This window comes from Sycon ciliatum, chromosome 5 (assembly GCF_964019385.1).
Source record: "Sycon ciliatum chromosome 5, ocSycCili1.1, whole genome shotgun sequence".
In the NCBI taxonomy this organism is placed as follows: domain Eukaryota; kingdom Metazoa; phylum Porifera; class Calcarea; order Leucosolenida; family Sycettidae; genus Sycon; species Sycon ciliatum.
The window spans coordinates 23171049-23198061 of NC_088647.1; the positions used below are offsets into that span (position 1 = coordinate 23171049).

The 27013-nt window shown below is 45.0% G+C and overlaps 2 protein-coding genes across 4 annotated transcripts in view; both read right to left on the bottom strand.

Annotated features, from left to right (window-relative positions):
• Window positions 1-27013, bottom strand: part of LOC135818082 (uncharacterized) — a 108539-nt gene that overhangs the window by 19624 nt on the left and 61902 nt on the right. For 2 of the 3 annotated variants that reach the window (XM_065331405.1, XM_065331406.1), the window contains one exon: window positions 951-1025. In XM_065331405.1, coding sequence (XP_065187477.1) covers window positions 951-1025 — 75 coding nt within the window. Of the gene's footprint in view, window positions 1-950; window positions 1026-1623; window positions 1993-7149; window positions 7536-11609; window positions 11874-27013 lie in introns of those variants that run through there. The other variant, XM_065331404.1, reaches the window with a different exon arrangement.
• LOC135818090 (uncharacterized) lies at window positions 13486-25489 on the bottom strand. Its single transcript, XM_065331414.1, has 6 exons — window positions 23106-25489; window positions 20797-20875; window positions 18162-18619; window positions 16850-17008; window positions 15516-15670; window positions 13486-14078 (listed from the first exon to the last, which is right to left on the bottom strand). The coding sequence occupies exons 1-5, from the start codon at window positions 25437-25439 to the stop codon at window positions 15536-15538; spliced, it is 3165 nt and encodes a 1054-aa protein (XP_065187486.1). The 5' UTR covers window positions 25440-25489; the 3' UTR covers window positions 13486-14078; window positions 15516-15535.

The following is a 27013-nucleotide window of genomic DNA, read 5'->3' on the forward strand; positions in this document are numbered from 1 at the left end:
GCTGCCCTGCAACTGTTCCAGCAGGAAATTAATCGATCCGAGAAAGCGCGAGTCCGCGAATCTCGGTTGAATATTGAGTATTTCAAGCCTTTTCACGACGAAGATGGAGTTCTTTTTGGAGATGGACGTCGCGACAAAGGACATGGTGTCCGACTTCTGGCGTTTTGGTGAAGCCAGGGATCATTTTGTCCAGTCAGGTCGGCAGCCTAACCGTCGGTAAGCTTGTGTTTGGATCCCGTTCTGCTCGATGTGGTAGATCACGAACAATTTGATATCGCACAAATTGATCTCAGCATCGTGCGTACGGTATTTTATATTCAGAAAATCCCAAAGTGTCTCTGTGTGGCCGTCCTATGCCACGAGAAACTCCAATCAGGCTCCTATGTCCTCTGCCTTCATGATTGAATGTCCACTTCGTTTGAACAACGAACACAACAATCGAGGACGGCTTTGCAATGAAAAATACAGCTATACTAGAGCTGAAAAAAAGAAGAAAAAAACGGGCTCAGGATGAGACTCGAGTACACGCATACTCTCCCAGCAGGTGAAACGCAAATTTTTGTGAAAAATGCGTGACGCCGACTGACCAGTAATTTCGCCTGACGTGAGTGTGACACATAAATAACAATGATCACTGCAGAATCCGGTTGTACTAACTTAACTGCGCGCCTTTCTCTCCCGCTGGTGTATTTTGTACTGACTTTGTAGGCACTCATTTCCACGGCGCTCTAATTCGCAGTGGGATTTATTGTCAGGCTGAGATTTTCCTCGTTAACTCTATGGACGCTCAGTTTTGCCACGCTGAGAAAGGTAGTCCTAATGTACAGGATGCTGTGATGCTTGTGCTGGAATGCTAGCGCTGAAAGGCTCGTGCTGATAAACTTTGAGCATGTATTTCCCTTAACTAGGGTTGTGCATTAATGGATGACCATTACATGGACAATACTAACCTTGAACTGTATCTCCTGGTCCTTCTCTCAATGCAATCACACCTTCATCATTCATCATTGATATCGCGGTACCTCCTGTATATGAAAATGAGATCGGAAGAATCACACAGAAATTTCTCTACGAGTATTGCTTGGATTGCCGGTACATTAAGTTTAGTGACATTATGACATTACTAAACAATATTATGCTGGTGATTTCCACAAACATGACAGGCAGGTTTAGGCTACTTTACTATCCTATGAAATAGAGTTTGCGACTTCGGCGATCATTTCATCAGAACATGAGTTGCTCCCAACACTGAAGCTAGCGCTTTCCCGCCGACTTCGAAAGTTCAATGGACTTCTTGTGTGATCTGGATGGCGGTTGTGAGTCAGTCAAGTGTCAAGTCAAGTCACCGGGAGAAAGTGCCATTATGATTAGGTATTGACGATTTCAATAAAATTCCTCATTTTCCTCACAATGGAAACCAAGGCTAGAACATAACGTATACTAAACAAATTGGAAAACAGCAAATATCATTTAGAACATTTCTGCTAGTATAAGACAACTGTATTTTCATATAACCTTCAGCTGGTATGCACACTAAGACAAAGACCAGCATCATCCATTGACTAGGATTCACCATCATGGCCATTCTTTTACTTGCATCGCAGTCTTCAAATTGTCACTTACTATCTCTCTGTGAATCAATAGCCAAAGTCAACAGTTGGAAAAGACTACTCCCACCACAGCCTGCCTCACGGTCAATCTTGATCAGGAAATCTTTATCCAGTCGTTGAGTGATATCGGGAAGGTGCAAGTCATAAAAGAGATGCACAAAGCTGTACGCTGGGAACAGTAAAGACTCCCCAATTGCTGATTGACAGCAAAGTGGAAGATCACGTACATGACCGGCCACCTCACATGCCGTTCGATAAGTACTGATACACCCTTCATCCAGGTTGGCACCTCCAAATACTTGAGTTAGCACTATATCTGGTACGGTCGCTAGTTTGGCGATGATCTGTGGTATGTTGCTCTTGACAACCCTTGTGAAGAAATCTACAGACACCGAATAATACACAAGAAAAACAGGACACATTGTTGTAACCACTATGTCTGGTCCAATAGTGTCTGTGTTTTTTTTCGTGTGTATGTGTGTGTGTGTGTGTGTGTGTGTGTGTTTGTGTACCGTAAAGTCCGCTGCAAATGCCCACCGCATTGTGCAAGATCTGCTGGCCTGTACGCACTGACCCCTAACACTGTCACTCTCGCTGTAGGAAAGTGCATCTCACACCATGGCGCGAAGTGCGCTTTGCTACGGTAAACAATGTCCACTTGCCTGGTTTCAAAGTCTCATTGGGCACTAGCTGCGAGCTAGCTCGTAGTGATTTTATGATGTTGTTTGTTGTATTTTGCAAATCCAAATGGGTTTTTCTTCCGAATAAGAAGGTAGCAAAGAGCAAAGTATTGCAGGAACCAAATATACTTCTGACGGTGTTTCAAGCCATCATTTCCAAATCACGCAACACCCAAAGGCAAGGGATTTTCTCGAGCACTTCAGAGTTCTCAACAAGTTGGTAGCGACTTTGTAGGTGTAGCTTTTGTGACATCTCCCCTGTTCGAATTGCAACTGCAATACTGCGACCGGTCAAGTCGTCGAACGACGCTTCGTCAGGACAATCACCGTTCCGTTCTGAAAGCGCAACATCGTCACATTCATGGCACTGCAGAAATTTCATGATTTGAAAACCAAAATAATGGAGAACGAACTTTTAGGAAACTTCACTTCCCAACTCCAAACTCCAAAAACGGCCTCTTCACTGCGATTCAAATTCAAATTTCAATTTACATTACTGTACACCAAATGTTCGGGCCTGGCCCATCATCAGGAGAACGAAATACAAAATATAGACGACTCATTTATCGGATGCAAAGGAAGGTGTGTGTGTGTTTGTGTGTGTCCATGTGTGTCCCATATGGTGCAATGGCATGTGCAGTCAATTTCCAATCGAGAGGTTGCGGGTTTAATTCCCGACGATTATGGTTGCACACGTCTTTCTTCTCTTTCTCATTCTCCTAGTAGCTATTCTTTCATAATCCTGGGTGGTCCAACAGCCAGTGTATGCCGCCGGAGTATGTGGTGTGGCGTATGTGTCCAAAAATAAATATAAATAAAATAATAATTTCAAGGTTCGCGTGAGACTCGGCTCGAGTTTTCCGCATCCGCCGTGGTAACGCCACCACCCTCTAGGATCAAAGGCTGTGTGTCCAAAAAAAGAAAAAATGGAAAAATGGAAAAAAAAAGAAAAATAGAGATTCACTGGCCAGAATAAGCCACTTCAATCAGCTGTGTGTTGGATACCAGGCTAAAATTAGTGGCGGTCAGTTCATCAGCCTTGCAAGCTGTTGAATGGTGTAATTCCAGCACAAGTTGCTATGTCTAATATAGCTGTGTGTGTGTGTGTGTGTGTGTGTGTGTGTGTGTGTGTGTGTGTGTGTGTGTGTGTGTGTGTGTGTGTGTGTGTGTGTGTGTGTGTGTGTGTGTGTGTGTGTGTGTGTGTGTGTGTGTGTGTGTGTGTGTGTGTGTGTGTGTGTGTGTGTGTGTGTGTGTGTGTGTGTGTGTGTGTGTGTGTGTGTGTGTGTGTGTGTGTGTGTGTGTGTGGGGGGGGGGGGGGGGGTGCGTGTGTGTGGTGTGTAGTGTGTGTCTGGTGTGTGTATGCACAAGTGGTATGAAAAATCCTGGGTGGTTCCCAACAGCCAGAACATGGTGGAATATGTGGTGTGATGTTTGCTGGAAAAAACGAAAACGAAAAAGTAGGGATTCACTGGCCAGAAATGGCCTCTTCAAATAGCTGTATGGTGTAGACAAGGCTCAGAATTGTGGCGGTCAATTCTTCAGCCTTGTAAGCTGTTCAATGGTGCAATCCCAGCACAAGTTGCTATGGCTTCTGCTGTAGCATCGCTATCATCGCCTCGGTGATGGGAGTCAAAACTCAAAAGGGCAAAAAGGTGCATGTGGTGTGTGTGCACGTGGTGTGTGTGCATGCAGTGTCACCGTGTGTGTTTTTGCACGTGGTGTGTGTATGCATTGTCATTGTGTGTGTGTGCACGTGGTGTGACACAAGCATAGCAAGGCACAGCAGAGCACAAGAGGTTGAGTTGGGCTATATGGTTGCTGGTGTTGAACACCTGGTGTCAATTGATCAGAGCATGGAATGTCATGAGCTATACGAATACCCATATCCACACAGACTGTACATACACTGTATTACCATAACAAAGACTGCATTTGACCTGCACACTAGGAAATAATATGCTGTATACAAATAGGTATGTTTTACATGCTGCTGCGTTTGTGTCATCCTGTTGCACCTGCTGCTGCGTTTTTGCTGTGTTTGTGTCACCCCTTTGTACATGCTGCTGCACCGTCTTCTGACCCACCAGTGTACACACTTTTACGAACTTGTCGCCGCTTTTTTGTCTTTGTCTGAATGCCAACTTTATACTTTCGCCACCCAACCGCAATGTTCGCTGATCTTTTCCATAGTATAAGTTTGTCATGAAGAGGTTGGTGCGACTTCGGCGATAAGTTTGTCATGTTACCTTAAACTGGACACATTCCTATTTCTGACAGGATCAGTATGTACTTGAGAGACACGATCTGCCTAGCAAGAGTAATCTGAAGGCTTTTCTACTCTCGTATGGTGTAAGAGGAATCACAAATTGGCTACGGGCACAACATCAAATTCTAAACAACAGCAGGTCACAGCATAAGGACCAGCAGAGTACTTTTCCCGAGCCAGCCTCTCCATAGTATTTCAGCAGAAATCCATTGCAACAAAAATAGATCTCAACTCAGAGTTGCATGGTAATCAAGCTCTGCACTCTGACCAGTAGTCAAGGTTCATTTGTAGCCTTTCAGCTCTACAGATCTAGACGGAACAATGACATAATGTGAGCTACTGGTATTTCACTTGTTCAGACTTTGGCAGGAGATGGAGAACTCACAGCGCAGGATCTTGAAACAAAAAGCACTCCAATTTGAAACTGCGTGGTGCAGGCTAGTTTTTTTTTAAGCAATAACATGTTATTTATAAAGACAGGACAAGTGAATAATTAGTACAGCGCCGGCTTTCGCGGATAGCAGCTAGTGTGTACAGGACCTCGCGATCCCAGCAATGCGTACAGGTTTTCCATGCACGAGCCCACATGTCGGGCATGCGTGCAATAGCTGCGCAAAATGGTTTTGCGTGCAAAGCCCAGAAGCACGGAAATTGAAACTTTCACACATTGTATGACTCATTTTTGTGTGTGTGTCTGTGTCACTCAATGCTGATTACAGTATATTGGAGAGGATTTGAGTCCGTATTAGCTTGAGTCATCATCAAACGTCGGCTAAGAAAGATGTCTTTTCCCTTTCTAGATACTTGGATCCGATTATTGACGTACTCTTTTGCCAATGTCAAGGAATGATTGCTCAAAGGCTCTTAAAAAATAAGTGCACATTTCGGTGGTGCGGAGGAAGTATATTTTTAGACTACATTTGAACTCAGGCAAAATGTGCACTCAAATAATAATGGACTCGGGTGGAGAGCCAAGGATAAATTTATAGTAACGAAAAAAGGACCAAGTAACTACAAGTTACGTTATAATGTCCACTCACACCGCCATTTACGAAACAATCAGCTCAGGCATGCGATAACATTGTACGACACTGATCGACAGTACTGACGTTCTACAACTAACTGGCCAACAGCTCTTGCACATCTTGGATGCGCACTCCAACAGCCTTTCAACTTGGAAGGTTCTAAGTTATAGAAATAGCACGAGGGGAACTGTAAGTGGTGTAACTGGTGGTGTTAGTGGACATTATAGCGTAACTTGTAGTTTCTTGGTCCTTTTTTCTTTACTTCAAATAATAATTTATACCTTTCGCGTAGCCTTGGGTATTGCAAAGCAGCATTGCTTGATAATTTGACTGGATACAGCATATGTGACATACATGCTCAGTTTTAGTCTAAAGCCCATGTAGCGTAACAAAGATTGATGGATCTTTGCACCAAACAATACTTGGCATCAGTTGATCAAGTAAAGATCTACACGTCTCGTTATTAAACTTACATAGCACAATTACACTATAGTGAGTGCAATCATGTTCATTTCAGTACTTTTGTACAGACATGTATTGACTAAAACCCGTGACACGATGGTACAATGCAGGAGTTGTGATTATCCTACATCGGCTCAACTACGTTTTTCATTCCCATTGATGGTATGCCGGCTCTACAGTCCATTCATAAAAAAAAGATGGTCCCTGGCTCTGGTGAGCTGCCGTGTTTGGCGATTTTCGTGATATTATCGTATACACTCAGCGCTGCGAAATTTGAAATTTGAAACTAGGTCCAAAGAGGTTACCTGGACTGGGGTTCGAACCTCACAATGCACTGTTTTCAGGCGGGGTCAAATGGCCTGGATTTTGATGGTTTTTCCCTAATCAGTGCTTTTGGGGCAAAACCTGGCCGAAATCCTATTCTTGCTATAGCTTGTTTTTGGACAAATAAACTTTAGAAACATAATTAGAAGAGGATTCCATAGGGGATTGCAGAAAAAGAATCTAAAACGGTTTGACCCATTTATGGACAAAGGCTAGAAGTCCATCTTTTTATGAATATACTGTAGTTCTACTGTACAGAATAGAATGCATGATCTTGTATAATGTTGTAACAAGCACCAGCATAACATCACACATAACATGTATGTAAAGATTTCTTCAATGTACAGTATTGCACATGCTATCTTCATTTACAAGGTGTATACGATTATGCAACAGGTATACTTATGCTATGATATTTATGCAGCATACAGGTCACAATACAAACGCACTATTGTGCTCACTATTTCATATTTCCCACTTCTTTGTCTGGAAAGATTATTCAGATTATCAACTATAGAAGAGCGCATGCTCCAGTGGTTCCTGTCTTCCAATACTTCTTCTCATAGTAATACTCATGAGACTACAAGATAGTCTTCTGAGAGTGCTTAGGGAAAGTATTGGGTTGCCAGAGCAGCTAACAAGTGTAGTGGTGCAATTACACGTGTATGAAGTATGAACTTTAACTTTACATACAAAATGCCATGAAATCATTGCACTACTTCCCTGCTTAAATTAACTGGGTGCAAGTGTTCGAACTAACTTTATGGCAATCTTTTACTCACATGGATCCTTGACATCTTCATCAGGATGATCATTCTTGCGAGCTTCCCAAATTCTCTCCAGCAATCCACCAACAGCAACAGTGGAAGGGAAAGATGAAGACTGGATGTCTTCAATGAAGTTCTGGACACCTGATGGTCCTCTCTTGTAGGTAATCACCAAGCTAACATAGCCGGCTAACCTGTCTTCTGAAATACTATTAGCGGTGGTGTATTCGGCCTTCAAAGACAACACATTTCTCTTCAGCATGGGATCTCTGCTGATACGTGGATGATGTTCATCAATTGCCATGACGACTTTCTTGAATGCTTCATGTGTAATCTTGCATCGAGCTATGTCATGCCATGCTGGCAGGACAACATCATCCCAGAAGTCAAACGGCATCGTTCTAAACACAAAGTTATATAAACACAAACAAAAACAAACAAACTTTGAAACAGAATCTTTCTTTTCTGATAGTCGATGAATTTGCTGAAAGAGGATTCAAGTATGAATGACAATCAACCAGAAGACCGGCTGTACAGTGTCACACAATACAGGTACATGTATACACATATCATTTTGTTAACACCCCCCCCCCCCCCCACACACACACAGCATACACATACACACACAGCATAGAGATGATTGACCCATGTGTATGGAGACAAATACTGACATGTACCACATACACCATACAACCACTCCTTACACTGTCACTGCTGGTTCTCCATAGCCACATACGAGTATTATGTAAGCCTAACACAGTTCATTTTAGGTTAACTAAACACACTTCACCTACACCACAGTCCTCTGTTCTACACCACTACTGTTCATATGTACACACAATCATTTCACTAGATCATGGGTAAAAGATATTCATGGTTCACGTGATACTGAGTTAGACTGAGTTTTGCAAATCTGCAGGAACTCCACCACCCTCTATGGATCAAGGGTGCAGATGCAGATTTTAAAGTGATGGGAGGTGAGTTGATCACTGATCAGACCCACAACCAAAGAGGTCAAAATCAGAAAATCCCATTCACTGCATTCATGGTGAACTCCATTGTATGTAAACACTGTGTGAATGACAAGAGGCAGGGGTGTTGGAATGTATTTTAGTGTGGTACTGTCAGCCACCTGAAGTACAATTTACTTGTGGTGTTGGGGTGGTTCCTATGAAAATTTCGAAATTTAGACCTCAGATCAGTGTGTTTTATTGATTCACAGGGTACCCGGGATGAAGAGTGGTACGGTCAATACCATAGTGACCGTAGCGTGTCCGACGCCCTGCAAGAGGTTCATGTGTAAGGTTTCGTGAAATATTAAAATACTGTAAGACATGTTATTATAACGAGTCGCAAATTTAACGATTGTCCAAAATTCATAGGTTAACGAGAAGATACGTTAACGATCTTGCGGTCTTCAGGCATATCATAACACATAACACATATGAGGCATTAGAGCCTAAACAGAACGTATTTTAACGAAAAAATCCCACCCGTTAAAACGTTAGATTTACTTCCTCGTTATAATTACATGTCTTACAGTAGAGACGAATTTACAACTACTTCAGTACAGGGGAAGTATGCATCAGTTTGAGGACAGTGTTGAGGGTCAATGGTCTGAGCAAGTGCAGTTGAACACTCTTCTAAAACAATCACGGTTCGCGTCAGACTCGGCTAAAGGCCGAGTTTTCCGCATCCGTAGGAACACCACCACCCTTCAAGGATCAAGGCTCTTCTCAAGCATGACGTCAATAGAGCTGCGATGGCCCTTGTGAAGTTGTGTAGCGCATTATCTTTTGCCGTTGTCAGTTCCCTGTATCTCTGCACTACTGTTGTAGTACGTTCCATAGAGTGAATTTGACTTGCAATACAACTACATGTAGGTATCGTTAACACGGGTTTTCTTCACATCTTGAAAATCTAAATCTATTCTCCAAATAGGATAACTCCAACCCATCTTGCCAGCCTGGAAATAACTGACTGCACTGCTTGAAGGTTTCAAGTATTAACGTTCAAGGTCTATCCTGGCTCTTATTTTTACAGAGTGTATACATGCACTGTACCTTACCGTAAATACTGGATAGCTGCAGATACAGTGTAGCTTCGGTTTTCCAGCACAAGTCGCACTAAGTTAGTGGCTTATGATCAACACATCACGCTGACTCGAGAGAAGACAACGCAACAATGTGATGTTGTTGTTCAGACTTCACTAGTCACCGACGGACACACGAACCGACACTGGTTTCTTGAGTAGATGATACTCAACAAGTCTAGTTTCTTTGGTTCTGGGACAAAGGTATGCTGCCCGGGAGACTACAGTGTACAAAGCTGCTAACAAACACAATGGTGCTGTACCTCTTCTTCGCAGATGAACGGTAATAACTATGTCTTCACTAAATAATAATACTAACACAGCACACATACGGACGCAGGTAGAGTGTAAACACAAGGGGAACAGGATTGCCGTCAGTGGTCCCTGGTACTGACCAGGCCAGCCAGGGAAGTGGTGGGTCGCTACGAAGGTTGTTGCAGACAGAGGCGGCTTAACACCTTCACTCTGGCTTTTCATGGCAAACATGGTCATGTGAGATTCGCAGAGGCGCATGCTGGCCATGGTAGGGTTTGAGATTTTTTAACTTTGACCATTGCTATGTACATAGTATGTTAAATCATGTGTTTTGATTCAACTAGCTGTAAGAAGTCTGAAACAGGAACTATTGACACGACAAGGCACCAACGGATAGAAGCTATGCGGATGACATCATCATGCACGCCTTGTATGGAGTGGCAAACTAAATACAGTACTTTTCTTTGTGGTACAACACCCATGCAGAAAACAAACAAAAATGATGATGTAGTCGTATACCAGTCACAGACAGTTAGTTGATCTTATTGTACGATGCAGGGGTAGAATCACTCCATAGAACTGCCAAGTAGTGATTTTATTTTGGGGACAACTGAAGTAGAGCTGCCACGTGTAGGGTTTGATCGGGTAACGAGTTTGGGTATTTCTATCCAGTTAGCATGGATATACAGTACGAATACATTGGTACACGACATTGTATGTGCGGGATCACCACAATGTGTTAGTACAGTGAGTGTGCGGGATCACCACAATGTGTTAGTACAGTGAGTGTGCACTTCGGCTACATAGAGAAATGTACAGTAAGCAGGTAGCTGTACCTCTTACATGCACCGTTGTGCAAACACCGCACTCCAACTACGCGATCGAGTTCTCAGGCGCAAACTGCTGCCCGCTCTCATTACGGGTAGCACGGGTACTCTACCACCCGATGACAACCCTAACGTGAAGTTACATGTATCACTAAGCTTCCGATCGTTCGAAAGGAGCTGTGGCATGCATGAAGAACACACACCGTTTCTGACACTTGAAACACAATAAAATACGCATTGCTTTACATTGAAATACTTGAAATTCTTGTGGGCCGTTTGAATTTGTAAACGTTGGAATACAACTTTGTTATCGCACCAATATCAACCCGTGCACAGCCATGGTTTACGAGTAGCAGACTGACCATACGCAGAACACACTCTCAAAACCATAACACAATGTACTCATACATGAACTAGCTCCACTCAGTGTCTTTGTTGGACACCACAGTAGTCCAGGTGACTGGGTGAGAGGTTAAATCTAGACTTTGGAGGCAAAATGGGACACTGAGGACATCTCTCTGACCAATTTCCACTGTTATAATATATTGCACCAACAAGCAACAGTACTGCGCAACTGTACATTGCCTTAAACCAACATAATGTAGTAGTATACGAAGTACACAACTACAAGCAAAGGATCGACTCGTTAACATCACGATTGGCGTTAACGGTTTTCTTCAATCCCTCAACAAGCAATCTCCACTTTCCTCCCCTTGACTTTGCCGTTTTTGATCGCACCTTGGGCAAGGACGAAGCTTATCACCAAGCCTATGATGCAGGCAATCGCCGCGTTTCTGCCCGTCTCAACATTTACATCACGTTGCGCGCTGCAGAAAATCTTCTGCCACAAAATTGGATAGATACTTTGTAGGTAGTTGTACGCCATTGTGGTTTCTTTTAGCTCTGAATGACATCAATAACCATGTACATGTACTAGCCATGCACCAGATCCACTTTTCATAATCATATCCCTTTTCCGGCTACGAAATCACAGCCATGGAATACACATTCTTTTCGACTCTCTCGTACACACCACAACAACAACAACAATGAACTGCAGGGTCGCAGCAACAGCTGCTCCAAGAACAAAGCTACTAAATCACAGCCATGGAATACACAATCATGTTACGATGATGTACATGTACTGGGGTTACTACAAGTAGTATTTTGAACACATCATAATAATATTATCATGATACTAGTGTTGCATGCGTGCAGCGACTACATCACGGTCGATGTGAAAATGATGTTCCTAAAATAACAGAATGTACTGTTACAAGAAATTCATTCTCAGGCTGTACCTTGCCGTGGATTGCTGCAGAAATAGAGCAGCTTCGTTTCCGGTGCAGTCAGTTATTCTCACCACATCACCCTGACTCGATAGCGCACCCCGTCACCGCTGACTTTCACTCCTCGAGTGAACGTTACGTACCAACACCGACACGACCCAATACGCTGTTATCTAGTATGGCACTCAACAGGATTCCGACTAGTGAAAGAGAGAAACTAATGCGTGTCCTCTGTGACCTTGGTCTGGTTCTGTTTGGTCAAGGTCCAAGGATGAGCAAAAAACCTCTTCACTCTCACAATCACATTCTTGCCATCTTGCATTCTTGGCTAGCTGTGCACAGACTCGGTAAACCAACAGTGCAACACCGCCCGCCGCGCCGGGCCGTGCCAGATCACTGAGATTAGATTTATTCTTTCGGGCAGGCCAGGGAGTGGGGAAAACCCATTTACGGACTCCCTGGCCTGGTAGATCTAGTAAGTGCTTTCGATTATGCACGCGAATCGATTCGCGCTGTTCACATCACCCCATCATGTGAATAGAGTGAATGGAGTCAATCGATTCCAGGGCTCATGACGTGAAAATCGAACGACTTGAATGCACAATCGAACGCACTCAGTACGGAGGATTAGCAAGACGAAATTCGCGTTCGCGTTCGCTCTCCAAGGAAAGTCGAACTCAGTGACGGAATTCGCGTTATTATATTATGAGAAGGATTAGCAAACAGAATTCGCACGTGCATGACGTTGACACGACGTACATTGTCTACAGACAGTACAGCGTGGTAAATTTATGACTGCCCTGACACGAATCCGCGATTCGTGTTCCGACTACTTTTCCGAACGAAAAATGCGAAAGTTCGCAATGCAGTTCGCGAACTGAAAAATGTTTACGAACGCGAACGCGAATTTCGTCTTGCTAATCCTCCGTAGTGAGTCTGCTACGATTCGTGCTTTGCGCTTCGTGTCACGATCACCATGATCACGTGCCGGATCCGGATCGATCATCATAAAATTAATAATCATCCGACCACAAGAATGTTTTTATTTATTTTGCGACTTGCTACTTAGCTGTGCCGTGATCACGTGACATGATACGCCTTCACCTGTCTCGATGGCAAAATATTAATTGGAGATGTCCGGATGACAAAACTACTGCATTGCAAACCGAGCCTACTGAGCGCCTAGCCCAATCAAGTCTGGGCCCGGCCTGGGCCTTAGCGGTCCGGCTGGTCCAGCCTGAACCTTAATTTGAAAATGCTTGAACCATGAAAATGGGGCCGGTTTGCGTCAATAATGTCCATTTATGGTCATGCATCTGACCCATTTGGCCGGAGTACCTGAAATGGCAGTGCTATACAACCCTGACCTGTCCTTGCTGCTTCCTCACCCAGTACAACCAGGGCCAGGGACTCAGTCACTGCCAGGAGGAAAAGCAATGGACATTACACAGTGCCGAAACGGCACAAAGTCATTGCATGGCAACTGTGACAAATACATCTATTTGCATTAGTCTATGTTGAACGGTCTCCGGAGGGATAACCGCCACCGGCACCATAGCTCAGTTGTTAGAGCATTGCTGGCCTCAAGCAAAGGTCCCGGGTTTGAGTACTGGTGGTGACAGCCAATTTTTCTCAGACTTTTTAGTTTCGTTCCCTTCAACTCTCTCACCTAACAGTGAATCTTGAGCATTTGGGTTCTGAACATAACATGATGAAAAGTGACCGAATTTTTATGAGTACTATGGAGAACTGTGTTATGATGCTAATTAGCAAAAAGAACACGTCAACTTCCAATGGATTGTAACTGGAGCATACAAATTCAGATCGAATCATTCAAAATATTTCCATGGAATCCCACTGATGAGAAATGATCACAAAGGCTCTGAACCAGCGTTCTAGCAGCTCTCTGTGCTGCTCAAGAAAATAACTAAACGGTGGCAGGACTCATAATCGGAAATCAAAATATCAATATCTGTATCAAATGTGGGCTGAGGTCACCATGCATATACGATACGCATCAGGGAGTGGTTTGGGCACGACTCCCGGCTGATGTGCATACACAATGCAGTGTGCAATAATAGTATATCAATTTTACAGAGTTGAAGAGGAGGACCTCTTATCCTCATTTGAATATCAGTAAAGGATATCAACAATAAAGTGGCAAAGTGCATACTGTGATATTTTAGTGAAAGCAGCAATAGAGTGTTAGAAGTGAATAGATCGCTATGTCTAGCATATTGTTTTACAAATTTCACAAATCTAATTGCAAAAGGCATGATACCTGGTAGAGTGAGCAATGCTGGCAATATCACCTACCCAGCACAGTTCACACATGCAAGAAAGATGCAACTCAGAACAGATCCTGCATTGGAAATTGTCTTCGGCATTCACCACCCGGCTCGATGATCTGCACAACCTCCGTGTCAACACAGAACTGAGCAGCGCAGAAGAAGAGTACGTGGATGCTCAAGCAGCCGTGAGCTGTGATGAGAGCAGAACAGGAGAAAATAATAGGTCATGGTTTAAATTCAGATAAAATGTCTGGTCGGAGAGCAAGTCACAAGAAGGATAACGGCTATGTCTGAACAATGATAGGACAATGATGATCATCGGGGTATCAGTTTCTACACTGTGATGAACACGGACACCTCAGATTTACTGCAGCCAGAAATATGTACATGGGACAGAGCAGTACGATGTGAACAATATCAGACTGTGTCACCATCGTACCGGTACATATTCACAGTAGGTTTTGGGTGTGAGTGTGTGTGTGTGTGTGGGGGGGGTGTTAACGTGGAACATTTGATGAACACAACCCCTCCCACACCTACAAGAAAATTCTTGTCCCTACATTAACAAGGGTTACCATTAGAGTCGTTAGTTGGTAGTGGACGCTAGTTTTGAATGCAGATTCAATGCAAACACTTGATAGCTTGTGGACAAATTTGGAGTAATTCGTTGTCGTTTCGAGCCTGTGAATGACTTCACCACCTCAGTTTGGTCAGCAATGTGAGGGTCTACACTACAGGATCGGAGCCAGCTCCTGATCGGCGGTATGCCCCCCCCCCCCCGCCAGGTGGGCTACATGGCCCTACATTTTCTCAAACCTGATTTCAGTGTGATGGGAAGATGCACACTGATTAGTAAATACATTGCTCTGTGCGGCTGCAACATATTCACTTCTGGGTTTTTTCAGCTACACATTCCGCTAGTAACAGATATACAGCTAGCACAGTAGTACGCCTCACTGGACGAGAAGACCATTTTAGGATGGAGATATTCCAGTGAGGCTGAGGGCAGGAAGAAAGCTTAGTAAGACTTCCTCATAACAAATTGAACGCTGGGCATTGCATGCAAAGCTAGAATTCATTAAAACTTGCACGCCTATGGCTGTACCCGCAATACCTGTGGTGCCGGTCCTGGTCCGTGAGCTACATACTTTCTTCTACGGAGTTCTAATAGACAGATTTTGAAGCAACAATCGCAGGATATACTCCATGGTATACAGGGGCGTAGGAGGGGTTGTGGAAGTGGTGCGACCGAAGGTGGGTGCAGCGGAAGGCCGTTTTGGAGGGGGGGGTCCGGGGACCCCCCTCCAACCCCCCCCCCCCCCCTGAGAACATTTTGTAAAAAAGACACAAAATCCTGCGTTCTGGGACTCGACTGTGCAGTCGAGTCGAGTACAGTACTCAGTACGACTGCAGATGCATGGCAGATCTACGAGTACAAGTCTAGAAAAAGGTCAAAGTCTGATGGGCATATGCATCGATAGATCCTGATTTTTTTTTACGGTTTTGCACGTTCCGGACGGACCACACTTTTCGAAAATTGATACGGCCATGGTCGTACCAGTCGTAGCGGGTGCTACGCCCCTGATATATAACTATGTCTATGTGGTGTGAATTGGTCAACACTAACCATTGGATAACCACTGTTATCTATTCCAGTAGCTTGTTCTTCAACATCTCCGCAAGCTCGTGGTGAACAAGGGTCTCACTCTTGTCCAGTGCAGTGACAAAGTGACGGAATGCTGTAGAGCCCCAGCCAGGCAGAGCATGAAGGAAGTCTGATGCCTGTCCAAGAAAGACAGACAGACAGACACACCGACATTACATAGAGGTGGCAGGTCAGTGGAAGAGCGATGCGTGTCTATGCTTCATCCGGACTACAACAAGCGCTAAACGCCAGCTATCGTCCCGGCTTGCTGCCGTGTCATGGATGCCATGATGCCCGACTCGCGTGAGTAATAAGCTACTGAACTCTAGCTGCACAATGCTTGCCTGTGCTGACATTAATTGACCCTTGCTGTGCGTCAATAGTGCTTAATTAACGGAGTGCTGGTTTCATGGGTACACTCTCACAACTGGTGCTATCTAGCTATTTGCTGCGCCTCTGCCTTGCGCTATATTACATCCATTTAGCATTGCAGCTCTACGTTGAGCTAACAGCAGCTCTACTTTGAGCTAACAGCAGCTCTACTTTGAGCTAACAGCAGCTCTACTTTGAGCTAACAGCAGCTCTACTTTGAGCTAACAGCAGCTCTACTTTGAGCTAATCGCAATGTACCTGCACTCCTTGCAGCTTTGAAATTGGAGACTGTTGTCAACGGGTTGATAAACAGAACATGATTTGATTGATGCTCAGGATTACTATTCTCAGATACTGTAAGTCTACAAATTTTCAGCCCATCGAAATTCCGGCCTTCCAGGGTTAAAACACATTTCAGCCACATCAAATTTTCGGCCTGCATTGCTGCTGACTGTATACACTGTCACACTCAACCTTGCAACACAAAATTTTGGCTGCAACAATTTTTCGGCCAATTATGCCCAGGCCGAAAATAGGTGAAAATAAATATGCGTGGAATATTGGTTGACTTACAGTAGCAGCAGTCGGCAGTTACGGGTGAGGTCACCCGCACAGGCCAGGCAAGGGACGTTTGAGTGTACATGCAAAATATCATGCTTGCGTTTAGTCTGCTGCCATTGGTCACTTTTTGCACGAATTACCAAGTATGAAAGCTTGACATGCAAAAGAATTCTTACATTCCCCACTTCTGCAAGGATACAATTAATCGGTGCTCAATAAAAAGGTATCGACATTGAGACGGCAGTGCTGGTTCCGATTTCCAGTGCCCCTGCAAATGTTTCTTCTTCATATGAAAGAGAAATGCTGTGTGATACGTAGCAGTGGCTGCTAGTAGTTAAATGAATACACCATAGGTAGTAATTACACATCAACACAAGCATTACCTGATCTTCACGATCATCCATAGCACGGAGTTTCTTGCAGAAGCGCTTTGTGATGATGCTCTCTGCATAGAGACGGTCCAGAATGCCCTCTTCTACGTCCAAACTACACTTCAACTCCACATAGCTTGAACGCAGCACTTCCTGGTGAAGCTCAGACATCTAGTGCAGAACATAAGCAAACCAGTTGGATAATTTCTTTAGTGAGGGAATTAGGGCATTTTCAACATATTATTTATACATCATGCTTTGTGAGAACGTTTATGATGTACCGTAAAGTCGCGGATAAAAGCCGGGCTTATAAGCACATAAGCCGCTTTCTGCATCAGGCTTTAATGCAAACCAGGCTTGTATGCAAACCATGCTTATATGCACCACTGATATTTTTGCCAGGCTTGTATGCCAGGCTTCTATGCGCGACACGCGTAGATCTACCACTGACTACCGGTATGGCGACAGTTTTACTATGCACCGTACATAGCGCATGCACTCTTGACTCACCCAATCCGCGCTTGCGTAGAAGCCAGGCTTCTACGCGCGACAGGCTTTAATATATGCATTTGACCCGATTGATTTTCAGGCTTCTATCCGCGATGTGCTTGTATGCAAACCCGGCTTTTATCCGCGACTTTACGGTACCTACTTTTCGATCACCAATGTTCTCGTGAGCCATGAAGAGGAAAATAAATGCAACTAATCTCACCCAGAAGAAAGACCTGGACATGTTTGCCTGGAAAACTGAAAACTAACAAAAGAGGAAAACATGCACCTGATCTCTACTGACATGCAGGTGTTCACTCTTTCCCATGCAGTAGCCACAACATTGGAAATATTTAGACAACTGGCTCTCTACCAGTACTTAATACATTTTTTGGAGGAAACCTTAACAAAAGTAGGGCTGCAACGGTTAGGGGCTTGATCGGGTAACGAGTTCGGGCATTTCTATCTTGGTAGTACGGGTACCCTATTGGGTATCTTTTACATAGTACGAGTAACATGGCATTGCATGAGCGGGATCGCCACAATGCGTTTGTACAGTGAGTGTGCACTTCCGCTACATAGAGAAATGTACAGTAAGCAAGTAGCTGTGCTTCTTATGTTGTTCGTGCCAGCCTATCGTCCGGGTATACACCCCTCGACGATACTTACAAGTACATGCACCATTGTGCAAACACCGTACTCCAACTATCCAAAGGAGTTCTTAGGCGCACACTGCTAACTGCTAACCGACAACCTGCTCCCATTACAGGTCGCGCGGGTACCATACTACCCGATGATACCTCCAAAACAAAAGCAAAAATTGATCCATTCTTACCCCGGTTTGCACCTTGTCTTTCAGTGAAGAAGGTGTAGCACTTGCAGTGTCAGCTCCATCCAACACTTTCCCTTTGACATCAGCATTGCGAGCAGTGTGGAGATCATGGTGCTTCAGAGTGCACTTTCCAGGACCGGGACAAGCCTGGAATGTTTCCACCAGCTTGGACAGACCTTGAAATGGTAGGACACTCTCCACAAAGTAGCACATGCCTTCGTCCGACAGCTCCTCCAGCACACAATACAGGTGATCCAAAGCCACAGTGTGTCCACTTGACTTCATCAGAGCTCTCGCTTCCTTCACACAATCATCACTGACATGACCTTCGGCTCGCAAACTGCCCATGCAGTCGACCACGTTAATGTCTTGGCAGCGCCTTACTCCCGTGTAGTGTTTGCGTAATGCTCTGTGATATGCCGTGGCCGTGGCCAGTGCCAAGTGCTCTCCTCTAGCCGATTCTACATGGAAAAAATAAAGAAAACAAGAGAACGCCATAACGTTAGAAACAATCTTTGAAGTGGGGTACTACATGTACAACTGTAACAACACAAACATGAATGTTGTGGAACCCAAGCTGTGACCAACCCAATACTACATACACTCTGCTTTCAAGTACAGTGTACTAGTAACTTTGGACCTACTAGTTATGTGGATGAAATGATGGGTGAAGGAAAGAGCTAAGTTGAAACGAGCAGAAGCAAAGAGCCAAGACGATATAGGTGACAGTATGTAATTCCTCCGCGTCATTAAAATTGTCGCTTCCCAGACCGATTTTTCAAATATATTTTGTCCACTCGAAGCGCAAAGAAATCGGCTAGAAATTGAGGCAGGGCATTGTCGACGAACCAAGCTTTAGTTTGTGGCCTGCCGCTTCGCTGCACTTGCAGCTAACGTAAACGTCTTCATCAGAGTTTGAGGCAGACCCTTCAGCACTCAACAAGATGCTGAACAACACTTGCGTTGAAATTCAGGCCAAGAAACTTCGTGTTCAAGCTATCAATGCCTCCTGGTGGCAGGCGATGATGGCAAACTAGCATTTGTCGAGTACACTGTGATGACCTTCCGGCGGGATACGGTAAGCAGTTCCGCAACTTCTTTCCTTGGCAAGCGCTGCGTTGATTTTGTTGTTGTTTTCAGACCTGCTACCTTCACAGCAACATGCGCCACACGTATACCGCATTTTAGGAATTTGAAAACACCTTGTTCTTGCCATCGTCAACTTCAGCATATTGTATTCAGGAGAAATACCAGGATTCGTATAGGAGAGCTTGCAGTTTTGATAAATGCCCGCGCGAACGATGTGGAACGGAACGAACTCCAGAAAACGATACGCGCTCTGGCGCCGAATAGTGCAGAGCGCGATGAATTTGTTTGGTGCGGAAGAGAGCTCTGCCAAAGTCCGAGACCACCACTGCTTCCGTAACAAGTAGACATTGCGCAGGTTGAGTCGCACCAATGTTCGAACACAGAAAACAGCGATTCCGACACTCTGACTAAGAAGAGCAAGTCACAAACATTGCGATGTACGAAGCGACAATTTTAAGGACTCGGAGGAGGTACATTGCCTGAGTGAACCAAAGACCACAGTGCGTATGAGGACAAGAAAGAGTCGCCATAAAATGCACGAGATCGTGAACCGGACATGTGAAAGCGATCAGATGCAACATTAGAGGAATGTGATGTCCCAAAATGGACAAAGGAGAGAGTTACGCAACAGTATCAGAATGCGATAGTCCTGAAGGGCAAACAGGAAATGCAAGGAGGTAGAAAGAGTTCGATGGTAACGCTACATAAGTGCACCGGTGGAATGTGAGATCTGAAAAGGGCTTCCAACTGGAAAGTTTGGGTAGCACCAACATCCTAAGGCACCTACGGGAGCAGTTCATCACATGCATAATTCTTTTGGCGTATTCCACAGTGCGTGCTCGATGAAATCCGATCGTGTGACACAAGCAGTCATTGCACTGCACCAGGTCACAAACCAGTGTTCGCAGGTCTAGGGTTGCACACCGCCCAGGCATGTACAGTAGGTATCGGTTATAGCGTGGGTGTTTGAAAAACGACATTTGATTCTTATTGCCGATATTTCTTACACGCGATAAATCACGTGTGACATATCATATGCGCGCACGTTTGGCATGTGGACACGTACACATGATACACACGGATCAATCAGACTCGCGGTCGTACTAGGCGACTGCGGAGCAGCGGATGCGAGAGAAGTCGGAGGAAAGAGTCCGACTGGACAGAAAAAAGTGATTCTCCAATGCGGCCTTGGACATAACTCTCTTTTGTGTTGAATATTATTGTATTGAGTATGCACAGAGCACAGATGTTATTACTACAGGCGATACACTTTGCACTAATCTGGCATATTTTGCTACACAAAATCCATTCTTAGGGCCGATATATTCTACTATGCGATAATACTGCTTGTAAGAATAAACATACACATAAAATATGTGTTATGATTATGAAAAAATGAGTGTTCATTCTTGTAAGCAGTATATTCTTGTATACGACCACACTATAACCGATACGCACTGTACTTGATTCACATGACTGGATTTCATTGAGCAACACTGTACTTTCCAGGGTATATTTTAAACTGCACACTTTACTGAAATCATCTCACCACTGTCCTTCACTGCGGGCTCTACAACTGTCATTGGCATTGCCGGCATTGGCTTCTCAGGATCAGCAAGCTCTGGGGTCTGGAGAGAATCAATGAAACACAGCAATGTAGTATGCAGACAAAGAAAATCAATTACACCAGCCAATCCCCCATCCCTTTACTCTAGAATTGTACAGGATTAAAAATGTTGAAGTCAAAACTCAACAGATAAACAGATAACGACTTCTGAGGGATCAACTCCGGCCATAGTAAAATACATATCTGGCAGGTAGGCCCTCATTGTGTCAAGTGCAGGTGTACTGAATTGGATTCAGTGCCTGAAGTTGGTCCCCACTACCAGGGGGGGGGGGGTTGGGGTTGGTAGCAGTCCAGTCAGTTTGGGCAGATTTGTCACCCTACGGAGAAGGAAACAACTCAAATGTGCATGGATCCATACAAAACTAGATACAGGCCCTCCCTCATTATAACGAGTCCGGTTAGTACATAAACCCCGTTAGTAAATAGAAATCTGAAATCCCCAGGCGAAACGTGGTCTATACAACTGTTTACAAGTCCGGTTACAACATAATCCGTTAGTTCATAAAATTCGTTATAACGACCCTTTGCCCAGGTCCCTGGAGTGCCAAACCCTCAGTACAAGATAATACTGACCATGCAGGACCAAGGCCAAAACACGTAGGATAAAGCAGAAAGACAAACATAATATATCTATGTCGTGAATATGGACGATCCTTTGCATCCAAGGAAGAGTTATGTTGGAGATTTTCAATTATCTTATAACGAGTTGAAGCATCGATAATTTATGTTGTATCGAGGGTAGCCCAGGTAAGTACGAAGTAGTGCCTATTTCACCTTAAGCTGCAAGTCCTGCTACAAGATAAGTCTCGTTATAAGATAAGATTTTTCGATGGCCCAGAGATTATCTACTAACGAGGGAGGACTACAATTGGATAGTAAATTCAGCGCTGTCATGACCCCGGCCTGGTTGTGGTATAGGACTTGTAAGCCCCATTGCATTTGTCAACATCGATTCATAATGTTTCTATTGCTATTGTTTTCTATATGCAAAATACGGTTTCTCTCATTTTCAGGGAAATTTGGCACTCATTTCGGGAATCGAGCACATAGAGAGATGCACGCGCGGGGGAAGTAATTTCTCAAAGATTTGTGTATAATGGGCTTGTTGAAACAGTTCTCGAAAAACCTATTAAGAATCATGACAGTCATGTACCTGCATGCCAGTGCCTCTCGTCACAAGGTGGTTGTCATGGAAACAGCAAACCCTGAGCCAGCGAGTGAATGCTGTATTGTGCAATATTACCTACACTGGTTTGGGTTAGAGTACAGTGTGATTGTTTGGTGTGGGAGCCGGTAGATTTAAAAACACTTCCAGATCAGGGCAACTGATATAAAAAGATTGCCCTGGCTCAGGCCAGCACTTTCCTGACATGTACTGGCCTGGTACATACTCTCAGGTTGGCTGTATGCTGAGTCGAATGGTCTTGGTCCGTGGAAGCTGAAATGCTCCATTCCTTCTGTATTCCCAATCGAACTCGCCACTCCACCGAAACTGGGTGACTGCGCCCCACTAGATGGGGATTTGTATGCAAAATGTCACTAAAAGCGCCATTTTGTTCCTATAAAAGCACGGATGACCACGATTGGCCCATAGGTTGTAGTCTTTTGGACGCTGCGTCGACTGGTTTTGGTCCGAAAAGGCTGCGATGCAGCGTTCGTCCCTTATGCCCAATCGAACACGGTTGAACAAGCGGCCATGTGCTAATGCGTACACCAGTCACCTGGTCACCGTGCCTGCAGGCAACAACTTACAGCCTGTATAAGCACGTTCCTATCACTCGACCTGTACCTTTGAACCTTTGAGTTGAACCTTGGTGTGAAAGTTGTAGTCTGCAGGCTTGGTGACCAGGCGACTGGTGTATGCATGAGCACGTGACCACTTACTCAACCGTGTTCGATTGGGAATATGGGCCCAACGCTGCATCGCAGCCTTTTCAGACCAAAACCAGTCGACTCAGCGTCCAAAAGACTACAACATAATTTTTGGGCTAATCTCGGTCAGCCGTGTTTTATAAGAACGAAGTGGCACTTTTAGTGACAAAATCCCACCTAGTAGGGCGCAGTCACCCAGTTTCGGTGGAAGTGACGAGTTTGATTGGGAATAAAGTAGGAAGGGAGCATCTCAGCTTTCTCGGACCAAGACCATTCGACTCAGCACCCCGAAGACTACAACTGGTGAAAATTTGATTTTACAGTATACTTCCCATTTAACAATTATGACTTCTGTTTACCTGTATGTCTTCGACAAAGCATGGCCAGTAGTGCCGTACATCACTGATATCCACTGATGGACGTGCTCCGATTGTACAGCGTGGACGCAATCCTTCCACCAATGGAGCAAAGTGTTGACAGCCAATCTCCACACAAGACTTCTGCTTGTGTTTGCGACACACATCTCGGCTGAATGAGCACGGACAGCGAACAGCTCTGCCAAACTCCACATGAGTCAGCGAGAATGCCTTCAGCTTGTCAAGCTCTGACTCCAGGTACGGTAGAAGCTCGTGACAAAGCTTGATAGCTTCAGACTCATCCTCACTTGCAGCAGCTCCAATGCCAGCGGACTCAACTGACTTTCCCCCACTGGTAGCAGCAACAGAAGGAGCACTGGCGATTGAAGACTTAGCAGTTGGTCGAGCATCAACAGGAATCTCCAGTGACAGGCGAATGCCATGCTGGAAGTATCGCATGACTAACCAGAAACGATCCTTCACCAGAATACGTGCCGATGTGTGATAAAGGATTGGATCCACCTTTGGACTGTAGCGTTGCATACACCTCACAACACCACACCAGAACAGGGTTTGTGGAAAGTAACGATCTGCACCACTATACAGGTACATAGCTGGACTTGGCTTGCCTTTGCTCACTTCATCTTGAAGACGTGCAACTCGTTCCACCAGAGCTGGTACAAAGAACTTGCGAGTCGTCACCTCCTTCCTCTGACCAGGCACTCTCACAGTTGTCTTGGTGTTGTAGAACAGGGCAAAGTGCTCACCCATCTCAAACAGGAAATCACGCTGTTCCTCTGTGGCCGTGTAGCGTGATGTCATGCGATTGTGCTGTGACCAGCGGTGCATGGCAAGACTTTCCAGGAGGATGCCACTCTGTGTCAGCAAGTCGTACTGTGGACGAAGACGTTTGCTCTGCAAATCCTTTGGTTCAGGACAGAAGAGCAGCGACATAGTCTTCAGAACCCAGTGGATGTCAATGATCACACGATCACGAAGACGGGCGTTGTGAACAAAGTGAAGCACATGACCAAGACCATGGTGGAACTTCACCATCTCCTGGAAATCGGACTCAGATTCATCACTGGAGATGCTACCAACAGCAATAGCTAAGCGACGCAGCTCTTCAACCGATAACCATGGTCGTTCAAACGATTTTGCAATGTGCCCAATGGAAATGGTCACAGGAAGCCAGCGGATTGGTATTGGAACATTGAACTGATGCTGCAGCTGCTGGATGATGTCTTGCCGTAGCTGAACAACTGCTGGGTCTTCCGGATCTTTACCAGCTCGTGTGTTGTCCACAAATACCACCTTGTCGATGTTGTTGGCATATGCTTTTCCCTCTGCATTGGCCCATATGTACTTCTTTATCTCTTCAGTTGCCTTCTTCCTTGCTTCTGGATTCTTTGGTAACTTGTCCACGTGTGTGCCAATGGCAAACACGGGTACGTTGTCGCTGTCTCCAATGACCTCGTGGATAGCGTTGAACCATGTCTCCATGACATCAAAGTTGGTCTGCTCCAGGTTGTTGGAAAGCGGCAGTTCCTCACCATCTACACCAAACGTCGGCTTCGCTCTGGCCTGGAGCTTCTTTGAGGCATCAAAGACGACAGCATATGCACACCGATCACAGGCTAGGACCATGTGTTGGATCGCTGCAAACAGCTTCTGGCCTGCAAAGTCCCAGACATCCATAAAAGTGAAATTCTTGAAATGTTCTGCAGTGAAAACTTCGCTTTTGCCTGTCCGCAGATCTTCAATGAAGCTTTCGAACTTCAATGTTGCTGAGTTGATTTCCGTATGTAGTTGCTGGACATCTTGCTCTGGTGTTTCTTCTTTCAGCGCAGTCATAGGTGAAATCTCTGGCTTGGATGCAGGGGAAACATTTTGGGAGTCCATAGTTTCAGATGAACTGGTAGCAGATTGAGCAGAGTACCCGGTATCGGTGGTGTCATCAGGTTGCCTGAGAGAAGATTCACCCACACTGGCTGTATTCACTTGCTCAGCCTCAGTAACAAAGGATGGCGATGCTACGGGTGTTGATGTCGTTGAGGATGTAGACCTGGCATTCTGCGAGATCTCTACGCTTGGTTGTCTCAGTGCTGCTGCTTTCCGTTTCTGTTTCTCTTGTCCAACAGCTCTGTGCGTCAGGGCCAACTGCTGCTGGTAAGAATTTTCAGCTTGCTTCCATTCATACTGTAACCCTTGCTTCTCGATCGTGCATATCACCTTCTCCAGCTCCACACCGATAGTACTATCGAATTGGGACATGAATGCTTGACGCAGGAGGGATCGCAGGAAGCTGCTCTTGCCTGTGCGGCCCGGCCCGCACATTATCAGGCGCCCGTACGGTATCAGCTGGACACCTTCCTTGATCAATTCCATTAGAGCTGCTGCGTACTGGCCATTATCAGCTGCACAATATATACACATACACCAGAACAAAGCACAATACATGTGATTTAGATATCAGGAAGAAGTCATTAAAGAAAATGGGAAGGATATGTTCACGTTGAATTGGGTTTAACTAGCCTACAACACCCGGAATAATCCTTTTTCAGCACCAGAATTTCAACATGAACAGTTTAGCAGGACCATTTGAGCACAAGCATTTCATTGGAATTTAACTGACTGCTATGCATTTGAGCAAATTAACCCTTAGAAGAGGATGGTTTTTTTAAAGCCTTATGCACGTTGTACAGATACACAACATCCCGTAGAATCTCGTAGAATCACGCAGACCCGGTTGGGTATGAAAGGGGAAGTTAAGCCTTAAATCAATTTTCACCAGTTGTAGTCTTCGGGGTGCTGAGTCGAATGGTCTTGGTCCGAGGAAGCTGAGACGCTCCCTTCCTTCTTTAATCCCAATCGAACTCGCGCACTTCCACCGAAACTGGGTGACTGCGCCCTACACGTGCTCGAGCGTACACCAGTCACCTGGTCACCATGCCTGCGGGCTTTTACTTGCAGCATGTTTGGACGAGCTTATGTCACTCGAGTTGAACCTTTGAACCTTTGAGTTGAGCCTTGGTGTGAAAGTCGTCGCCTGCTGGCATGGTAACCAGGTGACTGGTGGAGCACGTGACCGCTTGTTCAACCACGTTCGATTGGGAATAAGGGCCGAACGCTACATCGCAGCCTTTTCGGACCAAAACCAGTCGACTCAGCGTCCAAAAGACTACAACATATGGGCCAAACGCGGTAATCCGTGCTTTTATAAGAACGAAATGGCGCTTTTAGTGACATTTTGCATTTGGGGTGAAACAGTTCCATGTTTTTCATGTTCGGGTATCCGAACACCAGCATTGTTTCCCACGGTTCGGGTATCGGTTCCATGCACTCTTTTCTCCAGACCAACAAAATGCGTTCGCGACAATTATTTTTTAGAAAAACATTTTTACGAGCAAGAATGAGACAAGAATGAGACATCGGAGAGTCCAAGTGCGAAGAAGATAATGACCAGAGAACCCTTTGGAAGAGTAGGGATCGTAAGGTAAGACATTTAAAATCTTGAGTAGACTTGATGTGTACATGTATTTGTACAAGAACGAGATTCTTCGAGTTTCGGTTCGAAATTTGACGGAACGGGCACCCGATTCTTTTCAGCTGGCGGTTCCAAAACCGGTTCCTTACCCGAACCGTTTCACCCCTATTTTGCATACAAATCCCCATCTAGTAGGGCGCAGTCACCCAGTTTCGGTGGAAGTGCGCGAGTTCAATTGGGATTAAAGAAGGAAGGGAGCGTCTCAGCTTCCTCGGACCAAGACCATTCGGCTCAGCACCCCGAAGACTACAACTGGTGAAAATTTGACTTTAGGCTTAACTTCCCCTTAAAATGTGCACGACCCTATTGTGTTTACTGCTATTTCCACTAAGAAATGGGCCCTGAAGGCATTTCTTACAACCCC